The following is an 18,650-nucleotide window of genomic DNA, read 5'->3' on the forward strand; positions in this document are numbered from 1 at the left end:
CCTTGGGCAATAGCTGTAACTGAGACAGCTCTTTGCTCCAGAAGCTTCTGACACTTTTGTTCCCAAATTGGATGTAAGAGGAGCTGTCCCATCATCATGGGGTATTTTCCTTCCATGACTGAAGATTTGAGGGAAAGAGTGCCTTGATCTCAGTAAAAATGCTTCGAGGTCAGGAGTCGCCCTATCTCTCCCATGCATGATGTGTCAGTTTCTGTTGAATCTTGCTTGTGTTGAAGAGTCAGTTACCAGCTGTAGTCTCTTAATGAGAACATATTCCTGGGGCCACTGTTCTCAGCTGACACCTGACCTCTTTTTTTTTTTTTAATCCTCTGCAACTTTCTAAGACTCTTTCTCTGGAGGCTCCAGCTCGGATTAAGAACAAGGCTCCCCCTCCAGACTGGCCCCAGGAAGGAGAAGTCATCTTCGAAAATGCAGAAATGCGGTATCGGGAGAACTTGCCGCTTGTCCTCAAGAAAGTGTCCTTCACCATCAAACCCAAGGAAAAGATTGGCATTGTGGGAAGGACAGGGTCAGGTAAGGACATATCTAGGCAACACTCCAGGAAGCTAAAATCCAGCCCCATGTATCTTTGCGAAAGTGCTGCCATCAGTACCAATGAAAGCTGACTGGAGCCACCTAGTGGCTCATGTGTCTGGCACTTGTTATTTCTGAAGAAGAACACCCTGCACATTGGCAACTATATGCACCTGCACAATTGACACACCCACTACAATAAAACTTGATGGTTTGGCTTCATTTAGTCCTGTTGGCCCAATCCTGCGGAATGCTCTGCCAGGAGAGATTCAGCAGGCACCTTCTGTGCCAACTTCTAAACGCCTTTTGAAAACCTTTCATTTCTGCCAGGCCTATGCAGGCAGTAAAGAGCACATCCTTCCAAAATGGTTTGCTGATGTTTCTTTTTTTCTTTCTAATGCTTTTATTGTATGTTTGTATTGTTTTAAATGACTTGGATATATATTAAGATATAGCAGTATAGAAATATTTTTTTATAAATAAATACAGTGGTACCTCGTGTTACGTACCGTCCCCCTTATGAATGCTGCGGGTTACGTGCTCTGCTAACCCAGAAGTAGATGCCCCTTGTTGCAACCTTGGCCCCGGGATGCGAGCGGAAGTCGCGCTCCAGTGGCGCTGCAGCAGCAGGAGGCACCATTAGAGAAAGCGTGCCTCATGTTACGAGCGGTTTCCTGTTGCGAATGGACCTCCGGAACAGATTAAGTATGTAACTCAAGGTACCACTGTATAAATAAATTGAGTGTCTTCTGGGTTCCTCCCAGGAATATGGCTTTTTCTCTGGTCAGAGTTGTTTTTATTATAGTCTTTTGGCTCCTTCACTCTCAGAATTGCAGTCAGAGGTAGCTATAGAACCTGCATTTTATTATTCTCCTCTCCTTGTCCCATTTCACTTTTATATTATGTCTATTGAATTATAAGCCATGATGTTAAGCTGTGAACTGCTTGAAAGGTGGAATCTAAATATATTAGGCAAATTTTAAAAAGTAACTTTTGGCTGCTAAAAGGCTGACATGGCATCTCTAATTTTAACCATTCATGGAGTGAGTTTTTAATGTATTTGCTTCTGCCTGTTGTCTGGACTTGGACCATGACTGTGTGTTACAGAAGTCACCAGTTAACCCTTAATTCCTCCTTGCTTTTCCACCCCAGGGAAGTCCTCTCTAGGAATGGCTCTCTTCCGCTTGGTTGAACTGTCAGGAGGCTGCATTAAAATTGATGGAGTGAAAATCAATGACATTGGCTTAGCAGATCTCCGGAGCAAGCTGTCCATAATTCCTCAAGAGCCTGTGTTGTTCAGTGGTACCGTGAGGTTAGTTTCACCCATAGCCAAAGAGGTAGAAAAGAGCTTGCATCTTCCTCTCCCTCACCTGCCACCCTTCAAGTGAAATGGCCTTAGCCACAATAGAAAAGGGAGTTCCATTGCCCTGGGACATGGAGTAGTGATTCACTGCTGCTGTCTACTTCCACTGTCCCCATTTTGTTCCTTTTGTAAGGCAAAAGGGAATTGAATTAAGTATCTTAGTGCTGCTTAAATATTGATTCGATCTTCCTCAACGTGTTGCCTTCTTGATGTTTTTGGACTCCAAAATCCCATCAGCCCCATGCAGCTCATGGTCAGGGATGATGGGAGCTGTAGTCCGGCAGCAGCCAGAGGACACCAGGGTGAGAAAAGTTGGTTTAAGTATTCTGTGATAAATGGTTGCCATTGCGACTAACCCCCAGGTCAAGGGCTTCTCCCCCACCCCACCCTCAGGTATTACTGATTTGGGGAGTGGGAGCTGATGATGATAATACCGTAGACCCAGCAGTGGGTTGGGCAGAGCCCAGCACTCTTATGAGGGATGCAGATGTCCCTTCTTCCCTGTCACCCAGTTGATAAGTCCCACTCCACAGTTAATCTGTGTTTTTCAACCGAGGAGGGAGGGTTGCGTGGCTCTCTCTATGTGCAACTGTATATGGTGGCCACACCCACAATTGTCCTCTGTGGTGCAATGGGTCAGTGTGTCAGGCTGTTAACCAGAAGGTTGGTGGTTTGAGCCCACCCAGGGACGGCTGAGGACAGTATTCCTGCATTGCAGGGATTGGACTTGATTGACCCCCCCCCCAGGGTCCCTTCCAACTCTAGTTCTACAGCCCCTGGAGGGTTGGCCTTCAGGCCAATATAGGTTCGCCACCTCTGTCCTAGACACTTGTTTTTGGGAGCGCGCCCTAGTTTTACCTAACCTGCGTGAACAAAGATGATTCAGTCTTACAGACTTCTAAGTCTGTGGTGCTGGCTGCAGAAAGTCACAAAAACATGTCCGCTTAGTATGGCATTTGAGCGTTGGGCAAAGTGGCTGGTTTGGAGCAATTCATCTTTGATTTTGGGTTCCTTGAGGTGGTCTTTTGAAGATGGCCTGATTTCCATGGTGCTTGTGTCTTGGTGGGTGCTTACATGCCTTTTGAGAAGAGAATTGGTGATCGTATCCTGTTACACTCTTTCCCTCCTCTAGATATAACTTGGATCCTTTCACGCAGTACAGTGAAGAGCAAATCTGGGATGCTTTGGAGAGGACTCACATGAAGGACTGTGTAAGTAAGGGGATTGGTGACAGGGGTTGGGGGTTCTTTAGCAGCCCAAGTGTGCAGCACCTTGGCCGTGTAAGATGGTTGCCAGTGTCCCATTTGCATGAGAAAAAAGTTTTTCTAGCAAGCAAGCCATCATCATCATCATCATAAATTTATTATTTACAGTATACCCCGCCCATCTGGGTACCCTTGGTCATTCCTTCAGGTATAGAGCAATTGGATAGGATTGACTGAAATGAGTCCTCTATCTTCTTTTGTAAAAGGAAAAAAAATGCAGGGAAAGCTAATAAGGTGCAAATTATATAAATTTATTAAATTATCTGGCTTGAAGTTAAGCACATTTGTTAACTGGTCACATACATACCCTTACTGGCTCTGTTTTTTAGAGTGAGGCCTGGCTCATATAAACAACTGGAAAATTGGAAGGATTAAGGAGACTTGCACAGATGTGCAGTGATGCACATAATGAGGGTCAGCATAACCCATCTGGATAACAGCTTCTAAGAGACACATATGCATACAATTTGTACATGGTTTCCAAGATCACTGCTGACCTGCACGCTTACAGGGTCAGAGATCATTACTCACTTTTGAGTAAAAGTGATTCAGATGTTATAAATTAATAAAGGACCGTGCCAGATGAATTCTTGTGCACACTCTTGACTGAGGTAGGGCTCCTCGTTGGTGATGCTGTGTGAATCTGGTGTGGACCATGCTGGAGGTTTCTAAAAATCAGAGGAGAATGCTTACTTTTAATCTTGGATCTGTGTGTCATGTTCCTTGCGTGAGAGGTGCTTGGACTCTTGTGACACACTTCGTTTTTCTCATAACCGGTTGTGGTGCTCCTGGAAAACACTGTTGTGCTGCAACAGTGCCAGACCACAGCATTGATCCATCTCTATTCCCTTGTTCTGGTTCAGATTTCTCAGATGCCCATGAAACTTGAATCCGAAGTGATGGAAAATGGCGAGAACTTCTCTGTCGGGGAGAGGCAGTTGCTTTGTATTGCCAGGGCATTACTGCGCCGTTGTAAGGTGAGCTGGTGTGTAGAAGACAAAGACCATATGTATTTGGCATATTATCTTCTTCCCTAAGAAAAGCTTGTTCCAATGTCAGGATTAAAGCAATAGTTAACTGGCTTCCACATCTTTTACTGTAGATAATTTTCCAGAATGCTGTCTTTGTTCAGAGTACACATGTCGGCTTCATCCTCTGATCCCAAAAGTGAAACCTGTTTAGCTTTCTGCATTTTACTCTCTGCCTCCTTGCTTGGTCTATCCTCATCTGCACAGGCAGAAGAGTGCATACAGTTTCAGCTCCTTTCCTGTTACGCTACTAGGGCAATTTTCTACTGTGATGCACATTGCATGCACATGTTGGATTTAAAAAGAAGGAAACGATAAAAGCCAGCATATGTTTGAAGTTTTTGGCAGTCCCGGTTTTTTTAACCATTATCCACCATTTATTCTGACAGTATCAATCTGCTGTTGGGGTCCAGCAGACTCCTAGCTGGACACAAAATGTATTGTGGTACACTGGGCCCCACAATATCAACTTAATTTTTTGTAGTGAAGAAGAATGTACAGAGAAAACATCCTGTAATGTTTTTTTGGGGGGGCAAACAGGCCTGTGCCTTGTGCCTAGGGAAAAGATCCAAGCCACCAATTAGGCAGTCATTTATGGGCTATTAGAAGGACCTGGACGAAAAGCAGAAGAGGGAGCAAACAGTAACTTTAAATGCATAGGTGAAATACTAGTCATAGTAAATAACAGAAGGGGTCCAATGTATCCCAACAGCCTAATAGGCTTCCTCCTCCTAATCCCCCCAGCTAAGATGGTGTATCAAGTTTGCACTATTTTTTGTGTTGAGAGAGCCAGCGCAAAGCAGAATTCAGCCTCCTAGGGTTAAGACCCTGTTGGGTGACCAAGATGGTGCCTTCTTTATGCTGTTGGACTTCCAGCTCCCCGTCAGCTAACATGTTCAATGTTCAGAGATGATGAGAGTTGCAGTTCAGGAACACCTGGTGAACCCAGTGGATCCTTTGAGTCCTTTCATAGTGGGCTGTTCCCTGGGGCAGAGCAGGAGGACTCCAAACAACTAAGGTCTATGGATTCCCACTGTGAGGCAGCTCCCTGTGGCTACTCTCTGTTTAGTCTCTCCCCCTCACCTAGGAAAAGTACTTTATTTATTCTCTTCGCTTATTTGTCTGTTTGTACTTACTTTCCTACTTGTACTTTGGTTTTCTTGGCAGCTTCTGTCAGGGCTTTGTTTTGTTTTGTTACATTTTTGGTCCTTCTTGGGAGCACTGAGAGAGTTGTATGTCTCTATTTTTAACAACGTTCATGTTACGCTTTCTATTCAGATCTTGATCTTGGATGAAGCAACAGCTGCCATGGACACAGAGACTGATTTGCTGATCCAGGAGACTATCAGGGAGGCATTTGCAGACTGCACAATGCTGACAATTGCTCACCGCCTGCATACGGTTCTGGGCTCTGATCGGATCATGGTTCTGATGCAAGGGCAGGTGAGCAAGAAATGAACCTTCCCCCCTCCCTACGCAGAAGATCACACAGAACTAGTGTTCTCAAGCCGTTGCAATGAGCCCCTCTTCAACCCAGGACAGAATTGTGCAATGCTTACATAATTAGGAGAGATCTCAGGTCTGGTTTAAATGTTAAAACCTCTGAGCTGTTCAGCAATGAAACACACTGCCTTAAAGAGGTGGTTTGATATTCTTCACTGGAGACTTTTAAGGAAAATCTGAACAGGTTCTTTGTTGGGGTGCTTTAAAACTTGTTTTTGAAAGCTTCCGTGTGGGGCTGATGGGTGCTATAGTCAAAACATATGGAGGGCACTAGGTTGAGGAAGGCTGGACTGCTTTAATGTTGTCGTGTTATTCAATGTTACTCCTTTTGGTAAATGAAAGGTTTAATGGTATACATTCCATGTATCTCTAATGGTCTCCCCCTTAATTTTTGTTTTAGGTGATGGAATTTGATACTCCATCGGTTCTCCTGTCCAATGAGAACTCTCGCTTCTATGCCATGTTTGCTGCTGCAGAAAATAAGATTGCTGTCAAGGGCTAAAATTCAGGGCAATGTCACTTTAATCGGGAGGGTAACAGTTTCTGCCTGTGGCAGGAACTCCTCTGTCTTCATGTTCTCCAAGCAGATTATTGCCTTTTCATCTTTTAATTTTTAGCATTGTGGGTCACGATCCAGTTCTTTTCTAAAAAGTACTGTAAGGAGGGTTCTTTATGGTTTTTATTATGGTATTTATTCCATATTCTTGTTACTAGTTTTTTGCTATTAAATGCACTCTACAAAATGGCTCAGGGAGCCATGATTATAAATTTATCAAGAGGCCTATATTGAAGCTTTATACATGTAGCTATATCTATACAGAATTCTGTACATAGCCTATATTTACAGTGGAAATGTAAGCTGTTTATTTTATATTAAAATGAGCGCTGTGTTAATACCAGTGCATATTATTTTCTATCATTTTTGTACAGTTTTACGGTACTGGGAACCTGGCTTTTTCCAGGCTGCGTTAGACCCTGTTCCGTCTTCTGCAGTCTGTTTTCTCTTAGCGCTGGAATTTCCCAGATCTCTGGATGGAAGTGGGCTTTTGCCCTTGTCTCCTCCTGTGTCCTGTTGTCACTGTCCTTCACAGAGGAGAGATGGGTTCTGTTGATGTGGCTTGGTTTCATCAGACCCATCATGCTCTTTGGCACATTGCTAGGGCACATGGAAGTAGTGGCAGCTGTTTCCCATAACACGCCTGCAGTGGGCGTCAGGTTTCTTTGTGTCTCTTGTGAGATTCATAAATGAGCTTTGTCAGTAGCAAGAGAGGAAGAACCACACATTAGCATTAGATACCTTTAAAGAAAAACTCATTGCCACTTGCTCTGGTGCAATAAAGGGAATGTGAATACACATTCTCTATCAGCAGAGTTCGGTTTATATTTTATAGAAAGGAAATGCAAACTGCTTCTGCTTTGCTGAGCACACCCACCCATCATTAATGAACTACAGCAATTAACCACCATCAGATTGATACCCTGGTGCTGTCTGCAAAAGTTTTCAAAGTGGCCTCTGCTGAATTATAGATCTAGTGATCTAAATACACTAATACTTCACTTGGGAAGCTTTTCAGATACTTGGGTGTTTGTAACAATTCTTTGCCCTACTCTGTCTGCGTGCAAGCTTTTTATTTTCTGCATATTTGTTCCTATAAGTATCCCTCCCACCACCACCACTGCAATTTTTAGCAGGCTCCTGCTGATCAGGGTTTAACACTGGTGTAGGAAATTTTATTTTCTTACTGTAAAGAGACCTACCTCAGGTGCTGAGTCCTGTGTGGTACGTTACCATGGTTACTGTACGCCATCCCCGTTGTCTGGGGCCAGTAGCCCAGATGGGCATGGTCAGTCTTGTAATAGCTGTGATTTTAAAATTGGTCAGCGTTGCATGTCTTTTTTCCCCTACTCTTTTTTTTTTTCCTTTGGTCCAGTTGGACATTTTATAGCCTTAGCATGTTTGCAAATTGTCTTGTTGAGACAGAAATCTGAAAAAGTGAATAAAAACTATTTTGGGCTTTGTAAAACTCTTGTGTGCATTCTGTTATTTGGGCCGTGGTGGATATCTTCCCAGCAATAAAGTACATGGAATTTGCCCTGCCGTTACTACTTGGTGCCAGCAATGTTTTTTTTAAAAAAGGGGGTACTCAAGGGTATGCAGTACAGGAACCTCTTTTTTGTTGTTATTAAAAAGTGTGATACTTACTCTAACAACCTCATGGTGAGTACTGGCACCTATTTTTGGGGGGGGGGGAAGCACTGGGTGTCAGCTACATGAACAAATCAACATCCCTAGTACATCAAGCTGCAGCTCTTTCTTCAGAAGCACTGGCTGCATCCCAACTGCAGTGCAAAGCAGTAAAGGGGACACAAAGCTACATCCCTTCTGCAGAGGTGTAAGGAAGAGCCAGTGTGTCTTTGCGGCTAAAGTATTTGACTCTAGGAGTTGGAGACCGAGATTTAAGGACTCCGTGCTCCAAATGCACCATGCAGCTCATCGGGAGAGTGGGCCAGTCCCTTGTCTCTCAGCCTAATCTGCTTCACAGGGTGGTTGCGAGGCTAAAAGGGAGGGGAGGGGAGAACCCCAGAACTCCTTAAGCAAAGGCGGGGCACAAATGTAATCAAATGCATTTGTAGTTTTAAAGCAAGCAATGCTGGGACAGGGGTAAGTAACATCATTGTACAGTGGTACCTCGGGTTACAAACACCTTGGGTTCTGACTCCGCTAACCAAGGTAGTACCTTGGGTTAAGAGCTTTGCCCCAGGATGAGAACAGAAATTGCATGGCGGTGGCAGCAAGAGGCCCCATTAGCTAAAGTGGTACCTCAGGTTAAGAACGGCTTCAGGTTAAGAACGGACCTCCGGAATAAATTACGTTTGTAACCAGAGGTATGACTGTATATGGTAAGAAGGACAGTTGCTTCTGTTGGCTCTGCAAAAATAATAATCTGTTCCATGCCAGGATGGAAGGTGCCCTTGCAGTTAAGAATCAAGCTTTATTTCTATGCTAACTGGTTAACAGCATGGTTTGAGAAAGCAAATTATCACAGCAGTAAGGAAGCCGAGCAGCTGTATGCATGTCTACTCAGGAGTAGGGTTCACTGAGTTAAGGGAACTACTCACCACAAGTCATTTAGGAAATCCGCTCCTCCAATCCAGAGCTGAGGAGAGGCAAAGGTATGATAGCTTTATTTGCCTCCTCACCTGCCAGGTGGTTGGGGGCATATGCTATTGGGTGCCTTTAAACAGCGCCCAACACTCCTGCGCCACCTCAACTTTCCCAAAGGGAAGGCTGGAAAGGGCAAGAAAAGATTGTGCACTTGATTCCATGAGCTAGGTGAAATTTGGCCAGGGGATGGATCCAGCACACAAGCAGCCCTGCCTACTCCGTGTTAAAACAATTGTTGAAGGAATTTTTTACCACAGGGCTCTTATAAATACTGCTTTCAGCAGAACACCAGCTTGCTTCTTGGCAAATATCTCTTGACATCTGAAATAATAGGCTCCCGAAACAAAAACAAGGAAAAAGTCATTCAAGCTGGTTTCCTATGTTAGATGATTCATTATTGTAATTGAACACTTAAAAAAAAACAACCCAGCTCTGTGAATGTTTTGGTCAGTTTTGCTCTTGATTTTAGTAGGTACAAATCTTTATACTGGCTTGTATCCAGTATTAGCCCTACCCAGTGTGGACCCACTGAAATGAATGGCCATGACTTATTCAGGACCAGTAATTTCAGGTCTACTCTTTATAATCTGGATGCAACACATTCTGATTTGTAGCGTCCTGGGATTAGATAAAGGAAACAAAACTTATTAACAAGCAGGCATGCTGATTCCGTAGGCAAAATGATTTGCCTAAAGGGCTCAGGGCTTAAGTACCTCAAGTACCACCATCAGCTGAAAGGCAAGAGAGCTGTGTGAATTTCCTCCCATGTTTACAAAACAAAAATACACCTGCATCACTTGCCCAGAGAAAAAAGTTTGAGAACCCCTGTACTAAGGGAAAAGCTGCTCTGCCCAAAGAGTGTGTTTAACCTATTTTTTGGATTTCAAATTTAACGTACTTGTGTGTGTGTTTGCAACGCCCTGCCAAATCACAATGCTCTAGAGCATGTGCAGAGTCTCTTCTGCTTGGCTTCCTTTTTCAGCGCAACGCGTCGAGTACCCAAAGAAGAGAAGACGAAATAATGAGCCTGGGGGAAATATATTAAGGGTCTTTTGCCGGGTCGACCCGACTCCGCTCCGAATCCTCTCCGTGGCCGTCCACACGGCGAGGCCTCGGCCTCCGCTCCTCCTCCTCCTCTCCCTTCCCCCCTGCTGGCCGCTGCCGGCCTCCTCCTGGCCCCGAGCCGCCTCCCGCTTCCCTCGGGCGCCTCCCGGCGGCCGGCGGCCCCGCACCCTCGGCGAGGCGCCGCACGCGAGCCCGGCAGCCAGTCGGCCCGTCCGTCAGGCAGCCAGGCCCCGGCGCTGGGCAGGGCCAGGCCGGGCCGGGCCGGGCCTCTTCCTGGCGCTGCCGAGCGGCCTGCGCGAGCCTCCCGCCGCCGCCGCGCCGCCTCCCGCCCATGGATTTCACATAGCCGCCGCCTGGGCCGCCCGCGCGCGCCTCTCTCCGCCCGGCGCCCTCCGCCCATGGCGGCCTCGGAGAGCCCCCCGGACGTGGCCTCGGCCTCCAGCTCCTCGCTCTTCCGCCTCCGGCACCTCCGCCTGGGGCTGCACTTGCGGCCCGACGCCCGCGCCTTGGCCGGCTGCTCGGTGCTGGAGCTGTGCGCCCGGCGGGGATGCCGAGCCGGCAGCGGCAGCAGCGGTAGCCAGAGCCGCCGGCAGGCCCTGGTGCTGGACGCGCACCCGGCCTTGCGGGTCGCCTCGGTCGCCTTCCGGCCTTCCCCGGCCGGCGGCGGCCGCTGCGGCTTCGTCTTCCCCGACGCCGCCTCGCCGGGCAGCGCGGAGAGCCGGGGCGGCGGGGATGGCGCCCCGAGGTGCCCCGCCTGGGACCCCGCTCCCGCCTCCTCTTCCTCCTTCTCCTCCTCTTCCTCGGAGCTGTCCGGCCCGGAGAGGAGCGACCCGGCCCCCGGGCGCCTCTTGACCCGCTGCCCTTCCCCGCCCACCGGGTGCCCCTCTCCCACGCCCCTCTCGGACCCCCACCCGCACTGCCCGCTCAGCACCCCCAGCGCACTTTCGGCCTTGGGGCCGCCCCTGGCCCCTGAGCTGGCGGGCCCCGGGCCCCCGGCAGACCCCCTGGCCGCCCACCGCTGCCACCACAGCTGCCCGGTGGCAGGGCCCCCCGACTTCCTGGTTTCAGCAGACTGCCCCCTTGCCCCTGGCTCTCAGGGTGGGACCCCTCCGCCGGACCCCGAGGGTGCCCTGAGGGGTGCAGCGGCTGCCCCGCACTCTCCCCTCGCTGCCCCGGCCAGCCCCATCAACCACTTTTCGTGCTCCTTTTCCGACTTTCCTCTCGTGCCTGGGGTGCCCCCTCCACCCATTCCCACCTTCCCCGATGACCCCACGCCGGCCTCGGTGGCTCCCTGCCCGCTTTTCTTCAGGGTGGACCCCTTCACGGACTACGGTTCGGCCCTCACCATCTCCTTACCGTCTTCCCTGGAGCCTCACCAGCCCTTCCAGGTCATCATCCGCTACACCACCATTGATGGACCCGCTGTAAGTGCCCCTTTCTCTGCGCAACCCCAAAGATTGTGTTTTGGGGTGGGTGGGTGGGTGGTGTTCGTGGGGGCATTTTAGGGGATAACTTGCAGTGGGGGTGATGGTCATGGAGGCTGTGCAGATCTGGAGCTGATTGCCCTTTGACAGCAGCTCGGCTGGAGTACGGAAGATGCTGCAAGGTCTAAGAGGATACCAGCGTGGTTAAACAACAGAGTCAAGGAAGTTACAGTATAAAGGCCAGCTTTGTTTAAGGAAACTGAAGCCTCATCCAGGTGACGGGAACAAGAAAAAGAAAGCAGATTATTGCAAAAGAAATGCAAACTGACAGTAAGGGATGCAGAAAAATAACTTGAGCGACAAGTTGCTAAAAAGAATAAAAAATAAATGCATTTAAATACATTTCAAGTGGGTAACTTTGCTAGACCATTAGATGGGGAAAACCTGTTAGATGTAGAAAACCAGAACAATTGATGCACGTTCCAGAGCAGGGACAGGAAACTGGTCTACCATATATAATTAGATTATGACTTCTGCCATTCTTGGCCATTGGCCTTCTGGTTGGGGCTGATGGGAGTTGGAGGCCAACACAAGTTGGAGAGCTATAAAGGTTCCTCCTCTTAATTCAGGAGGATACCCTCCTGAAGAGATCCAGCACTGCTGCCTGGACCCTTGTGGAAGCGGTGAGTGTTTTCTAGAATGCATTCTAGCATCCTACGCAACAGGCAAGGGTTTTGTGGCAGGCAAAAATATGTGAAAAGACTTCTCTGAGGTTTACCTCCAAATCCATCACGTTAGCTGTCATGCCACATTGGTCTGCATCAAACGTAATGGGGCTGACCCAACAACAAATGATTAATAAAGTTCAGTTGCTCCTTTCCCCTCTGCTTCCCTCATCCTCTTGGGCACCCAGCTGTATTGGAGATTTCTCGTTTCTTAACCACAGTTTCCTGGGACATCTGAGCTGGAAAACTGGTCTGAAGGCTCCCTTCAAAACAGAATATCAAACCAGGACCAATGAGCCCTTAATGCACAGTTTCCCAGTTTGGATACCATATGCAACTGGTTTAAGATATTGGAAAGTCTCCTCTGCAGATAGGCATGTGGGACAGGTGGGGGCAGGGATCCACTTGAATTCCCCTTCCCTTCACTCTCCAACCAGCGATCCTTTGCTCTTGATCTGTTACAGGTCACCTTGTGACAGCTGCTGACACGGCCTTATCCTTTCCAATGAACATGGCATTTGTAATGAACTCAACTCCCCCCACCCCAAAGACTTAACAGGTGTCTGATAATAACTTGCATGCATAACAAAACATTTTCATGGAATAACGTTTCTAAAAGATGTTGCCTCTGCTCCCTATTTCTCTATCCTCTCTATTATATACGATATTATATCACTTCCAGAAGATGTTCAGATTTCGATTCTTGCCACATTCTTTCTAGAAGGTAGGGTCAGAATTGGGGAACAGCTGTCAAGGACACTCTCGGATGGTACCATCACAAGGCTTCTGTCAAGAAAACAGCTATGTGTCGGTTAAGTCAAGGAGACTGAGATTTGGAATAAGAGCAATTCCCTCTCCCCAGAGAATCCTGGATACGCTGTGAGGGGAGTTTAGAGATCTCCCTGCACAGAATTTTCAGCACACTCATGAAACCAGAATTTAAAGGATTCTTTAGAAAAGCTGGACTGCAAACAGGATTGGAGTTGGTGACTAGTTGCCAGTTCCCCAAGACAATTTGCAACGATGCTAGATGAACAGTTTCAGTAAGCAATTGACTTACGTTCCACTGCACCCCAAAATAAGCTTTGGGGTATGCTGTATATCTCTGTGACTTTCCCCTTTTAGATCCTCAAGACCCTCAAGAATTCTTCTCTATCAAGCCATTGGTTTTGTGCAGTGCTTTTTAACACATGGTAATCCTACTTGCAAATAAGGCGTTGGAGCTGTGCACTCCAAACAAAGCTTTGGGCTACCATAATAAGTCTTATACCTGCAGCTCCAGGGGAGTATCTTCTATGAGACACTCCTAGCACTGCAGCCCCCCAGCGCTTTGATTTGACTCAGGATACTGAGAAGTGTATTTCCTCCATTCCATTTATTATCAGTATATAAGGGGAAATGGATAAAGAGCTGGGGGCGTGGACCCAACAGATGTGGGCCACACCATATCACACACTGGTACAACCAGGAGACTGTTGCTTTTGAATCGCCACAGCAATGCTTCATTTTGGTGCAAGACACCGTCACACATGCTGGGCTGTACCCACACCAATAATGGCCAACGTATATGAAAATATGGAGCTGGAGTTATGCACTTCTGCAAGCAAGAGACTATTGCCTTTGAGTCATCCTAACGTTGTATCTGCTACAAGAGATAATCAGGCAGGCAGCTCCTATGTAAATAGTCCCTTCTACCAAAATGAAATAGTCTTATTGATATCATAGAATTATAGAGTTGGAAGGGTCCTCTAATTCAACCCCCAAAGCTTAGTGCCAGATGTGCAACCCCAGTTCCTGCATCATTTCTGCATGCATTAGCAATTATTAGTGTGGACCCAATGCTCTTGACTCCTGGGCTGGGTGCCGTGCTAGGGCACCCTGAAGGTGACAGTCCTCTGGTTGGGTAAGTATGATTTGTGGTGGCCCCAAGCCTATTGTGGGTTGTGCAGCTCCAGTTCCTTACTTGTGTATTTATTTGCAAAGATTTGCATGGCCAACAGTGTCTTTTGCAAAAAGAAAGAGTTGAGTTGGAAATAAGGCTAGGGAAGTCCGAAAGCGATAGTCTCTTGGTTTTGTGGCGTGCACAATCCCAGTTTCTTACTCATTTCCACATATATCGGGCAGTTCTTGATGTAGATCTAGTATACTTTTTGGTGAATTGCTCAGAAATTACACCAGGTGAACACAGTGTTCTGGTGTTTCATAGATACCACTCTTCTGGAGGTGGGTGGGTGGTATATGATACCACAAAGCTTAATTTGGGGTGTGCACTCCCAGTTCCTTATTAATTTCTGCATATACTGCAATGTGGCAAACAAAACATTGGGCTGGACACAGTTCTAGAGTGTCTTTGAGGGTTACACAGCTATAATTCCCTTTTTTTATTTTTACATACTTTGGTGATTAGTTGCACAGGGACAGCACTCTCCATAGCATCGTGCACCACAACAAAGCACTGGGTCTTATACAATGCTGAGGCTGACTCTTGAGGCAGTTCCCTCCCCTCCCTGGGATGACAGAGTCTGTTGCCTTTGGCCATTATCCTTTTTTGTGCAGGAATTTATTTGCTCCTTCCCATCTGTTTGAAATCAACTGCTGGACAATATAGTATTTACTTAGATTTCCCCATCCTTATTTCAAATCCTCAGGGCCTTTCCATTCCCTCTTCACCCTGTTTGATAGGTGAGGTCAAGAAAATAGGGCTTTAACCCACTTAGGAGCAGCTATCCATAAATGGTTGGTATTTTTCTCTTAAATCTTTTTCTCTCTCTTTGTGATAATCGGACAATTGAACTTCTTATCTTTACTGTTGTGTGCTTTTCGTGACAATGGAACAAGCCATGCTTGTCCACCAGGTTCTAAAAAGAGGGCAGTGGAAAGGCCTTTGTCTCTCTGCTGCCTCTTGGAAGGCTGCCCGTGGTCAAGACAGCTGGAGACCTCTGTGCCATTTCGTTCGAAATGTTGACACAGCTCTGGATTAATTTCCTTCTGTTTCTCTGCACTCCTCCCTTGCTGTTCTTTCCAAGTGAACAAGGCACACATTCTATGAGCGTTTCATTTCTCCTTGTGCTGTTTGGCGTAAAGCACAGATTTGTAGGAAGGCTTGAACTGTCTTTACTGTAAAAGTCCAAATATATATATAAAACCGGCTTGTAGCCTTGGGATCAAAATGTTTTGGAATTAGCTAGATGCTCGCTAAATGAATGGCATGCTTGAATCTCTCCGTCCTGTTTAGAGCTTGGAATTTTAAGAAATAGGAGAGGGCGAAGAGAGGGGATTGGTCGGCTGGCTGCCGATGTCACAGCTGGCCCAACATACCACTTGATTGAGGGCCAAGAGAGAGAGAGGGTTGGTCTAGCATGGGTATGTCTGTATCTGGAGCATGGGCAACCTAGTTTGGGACGACTCCTGGATTTTTTCTTCCAACGGAAAGATTAATCATTGAATCAGTAAAAGAATGTAAACTGTAGTGTGTTTTTGACCATCCATAATTCCTTTGATGCCAAGTCCATGATGTGGCTGTCAACAGGCTTGGTGCTGGAAGCCGAGGGGTAGCAGCAGCCTTTTCAGTACTTTTCCTCTGTTGATCTGTAGTGTACGGATAAGTGAGGAAACTCTTACTGTTCCTCTGGGTTTCTGATTAAGGGCAGGAGTATAGTATTGGCAGGGTAGGACTGATGACCAGGCTGCCAGCTGACTGCATGCACACTGTGGAAAGTTACCAACCTGGTCCTCTCCAGATGTTTGGAACTACAATTCTCAGCACCTCCAGCCAGCCTAGCTATCTGCTTTGCATCCTGAAGGTCTCAGGTTCAGTCGCTGGCATCTCCAGGTATGGCCTGGAACATCCCCTGCTTGAAACCCTTTATAGCTGCTGCCAGCCAGTGTGGGCAGTACTGAGCATGTTGGACCAGTGGCTTGGTTCAGTATGAGGTAGCTTCCTTTGTAATACTTTTTGTTGAATTTTCAAAAGTTGGACATATATACTTCAATACATAATAATTTTAACTTTTCTCAACTTCCCGCCCCATTTTCCATTGTGTTTCAGTCCCCCGCTTGCTGCACAATACCTTCTTATACCAATACATCAATACTATATTCTCTAATTCCTTCTGTTGCTCACATTTCAGATCCTGCTTGCGAGTTCATCAAACTATAATATTTCCTGAGATAGTCCAAAAAGGGCTTCCATTCTTAGTATGAGAGAGCTTTTCCTATGTTCTTGTGCTGGTGGGAGTTATAGTTGAACCACTCTGAGATCTATGGGTGTGGGGCAGTTTACAAATTTAATAAATAAAAATAATAAATAATAGTCCAAACATCTGGACGGCAGAAGCAAAGGTTAAGTTACCACGTGGCTAAGGGCCATCTGGATTCACTGTGAGCAAGGCTTGCTGTGTATGTAGAAATTAGGCATATATGTAAGTCCTGCTGCTGTTTTTGGCATTGCATTTTAATTCTGTTTCTAATGGCACTTGTACACATTGTGATGCCGCCAGTGCAGGTTAGTCCAGTGCGGTGGATTCCAGTTATGGTAAGGTTAGGTGAGCCAGGGTTGCTGAGAAGAACAATCACATGGGGGGGGGGGAACTTGCCTGCAATTACACAGAGAAGTTATTAAGTTATTTCTTTGATATAAATCAAGCACAGAGAGACATGCTATTATTCTGGTTTGTGAAATCAGAGCAGATGCATGGCACCAGGGAGAAGATAAAATGGAAAACCTTCAAGCACGCATGATGGGAAAGTGTGGGACAAAGAAGCCTGTTCGGAAGAAACCAGCCAGCCTTTGACTTGTTGATGCCCTCTGAATATACATTTTTATTTATAAAGCTTACTGTCACTTTTTGATAGAATGCCTGAAGTCATGAATCAAACAATTAAAACAAAATACCTGTTACAAACAGAACAATACTTCAAAACTAGCAGCAGCAATGTGGAAATGACACCAGCTTGGGCATCTGTCAGTGTTATTTTAAACACCTTTCTTGAACAAAAATTGATGCTTGAGTTTGCTGGCAAAAAGCATGCAGAGATGGCATTTGGTATGTTTCCTCAAGGTAGTTGAGTTTGGTAGAGCAAAGAATTGGTGACCTGAAGTGGTGGTGAAGTATGTCTGGGAGGAGCCATACCTTCTGGTGTGTTAAGTAGTAGTGGTACGGACTGGCTAAGTAATTAACTATTAACAATTAGACAGCTTTCAACATGGATAAACTGTGATGGTTTCTTTGCCTGCCTCTCCTGGTTCACTTTCATACAGGGCATTTGGTTGGTCCTCCACTACGGTTGTGCCAATGTTGGTGGAAAAGGACGCAGTTTGGCTTACTCATGGACAGACACAGGGCTTGTCTGCCTCCCTCTCCTCTTCCCTCATGAGTGATGTGTGCAGTTTAATAAAATGAAACTCGTCTCACTCTTTTAAAAAATACTCTCTGCTCCCTTAGGGCCGTTGGTTTTATTACTGTCATTTCTCACACATTCCTTCTTGTTGCTTCCATTAGATCTGGTGGCTGGATCCTGAGCTGACCTACGGCAACGCCAAGCCATTTGTCTTCACGCAAGGCCATTCCGTGTGCAACCGCTCCTTCTTCCCCTGTTTTGACACGCCAGCTGTGAAATGTACTTACTCCGCCATTGTCAAGGTAGGAGGAAGCCTGTAACAAACCACTGATTCCTTAGGGAGGAGAAACAGTTGTTCAGGTTGCTGTGCTCTGTGAAATGTTGGGATCTGTCTGAACAGACCTGTTCGGGGGAAAAGTTTGGTGCTTTCCCTTATACCATATTAATACTTTTGGGATGGGTGTTTGGCTAACAACTTTTTCTTTATCTGCTGGGTCTATTGCCAGAAGGCCATGTGCAGGTAGGCAGTCAGGTTCTAAGCATCCCCCCCTTCCCAAAGAACTCTGGTTTGTTCAGGAGTTGGACTCTGAAATAAACATCACCATGAGCCACTGACTTTTATACCTCTTGATCCATTTCGATCAGCACAAGAGACTTTGATCTGTGTCTCCTTGTTCACTCAAGTGGTTGGAGGATTAGGCTGAGCTGACTTCAGACTTGTGCAGGATTGCTTTTTTGTTTTGCTTATTACTAAAACCCCTGCGTTCCATGGGTGTGCTTTTAATTTTAAAAAGTAAGAGTACACACTGATGTTCTCTTAAGGCATACCTAATTTGCGTTAAATGCTTTTGAGTATTAACGCTGGCTCACAAATGTAGCTGCCTGACATTCAAATTGAAGTCTGATTCAGCATCCTTTTTGAAAGGCTGACAATACTGGTCCATGAGAAACTGGCTAGTTGGTATATTAGTGGATCACAATCTCCCCTTCTTCTCACCCCAGGCTAGGGCAGAGACATCTTGCTTCAACTGATATTGCTCACACCTCTTGAATATCCTTCCTAGAAAAAAGCTGTCCGACTGTCTAATCTCTTGTTGTTGTTATCTCAGATGCCAGAGGGTTGGCAGGAAGGATTTCCCAATGGTAGGAGCTGGGGCTTTAGTGCCCTTTACTGCTCTTTTCACCTACCAGTGACTAGCAGAGCAACAAAAAGTTATGCAGACTTGGATAAATTATG

The 18,650-nt window shown here is 46.4% G+C and overlaps 2 protein-coding genes and 1 long non-coding RNA gene across 8 annotated transcripts in view; 2 read left to right on the top strand and 1 right to left on the bottom strand.

The window, feature by feature from the left end:
* The window catches only part of ABCC5 (ATP binding cassette subfamily C member 5), a 48,047-nt gene extending 40,330 nt beyond the window's left edge, over positions 1–7,717 (top strand). For all 5 annotated transcript variants that reach the window (XM_083739129.1, XM_083739130.1, XM_083739132.1 and 2 more), the window contains 6 exons: positions 345–534; positions 1,687–1,846; positions 3,030–3,108; positions 4,026–4,139; positions 5,469–5,633; positions 6,094–7,717. In XM_083739129.1, the coding sequence (XP_083595255.1) occupies positions 345–534; positions 1,687–1,846; positions 3,030–3,108; positions 4,026–4,139; positions 5,469–5,633; positions 6,094–6,195 (810 nt within the window). In that variant the 3' untranslated portion in view covers positions 6,196–7,717. The remainder of the gene's footprint in view (positions 1–344; positions 535–1,686; positions 1,847–3,029; positions 3,109–4,025; positions 4,140–5,468; positions 5,634–6,093) is intronic.
* LOC310845098 lies at positions 7,599–10,068 on the bottom strand. Its single transcript, XR_014564452.1, has 2 exons — positions 9,112–10,068; positions 7,599–7,678 (listed from the first exon to the last, which is right to left on the bottom strand). It is a non-coding gene; the product is annotated as an uncharacterized lncRNA (long non-coding RNA).
* Positions 10,069–10,090: 22 nt separating this feature from the next.
* The window catches only part of RNPEPL1 (arginyl aminopeptidase like 1), a 30,097-nt gene continuing 21,537 nt past the window's right edge, over positions 10,091–18,650 (top strand). Inside the window, exons 1-2 of one of the 2 annotated variants that reach the window (XM_083739343.1) lie at positions 10,091–11,348; positions 17,575–17,715. In XM_083739343.1, coding sequence (XP_083595469.1) covers positions 10,323–11,348; positions 17,575–17,715 — 1,167 coding nt within the window. In that variant the 5' untranslated portion in view covers positions 10,091–10,322. The remainder of the gene's footprint in view (positions 11,349–17,574; positions 17,716–18,650) is intronic. The other variant, XM_083739342.1, reaches the window with a different exon arrangement.

Source organism: Podarcis gaigeae, assembly GCF_964106915.1.
Source record: "Podarcis gaigeae genome assembly, chromosome: 5".
In the NCBI taxonomy this organism is placed as follows: Eukaryota; Metazoa; Chordata; class Lepidosauria; order Squamata; family Lacertidae; genus Podarcis; species Podarcis gaigeae.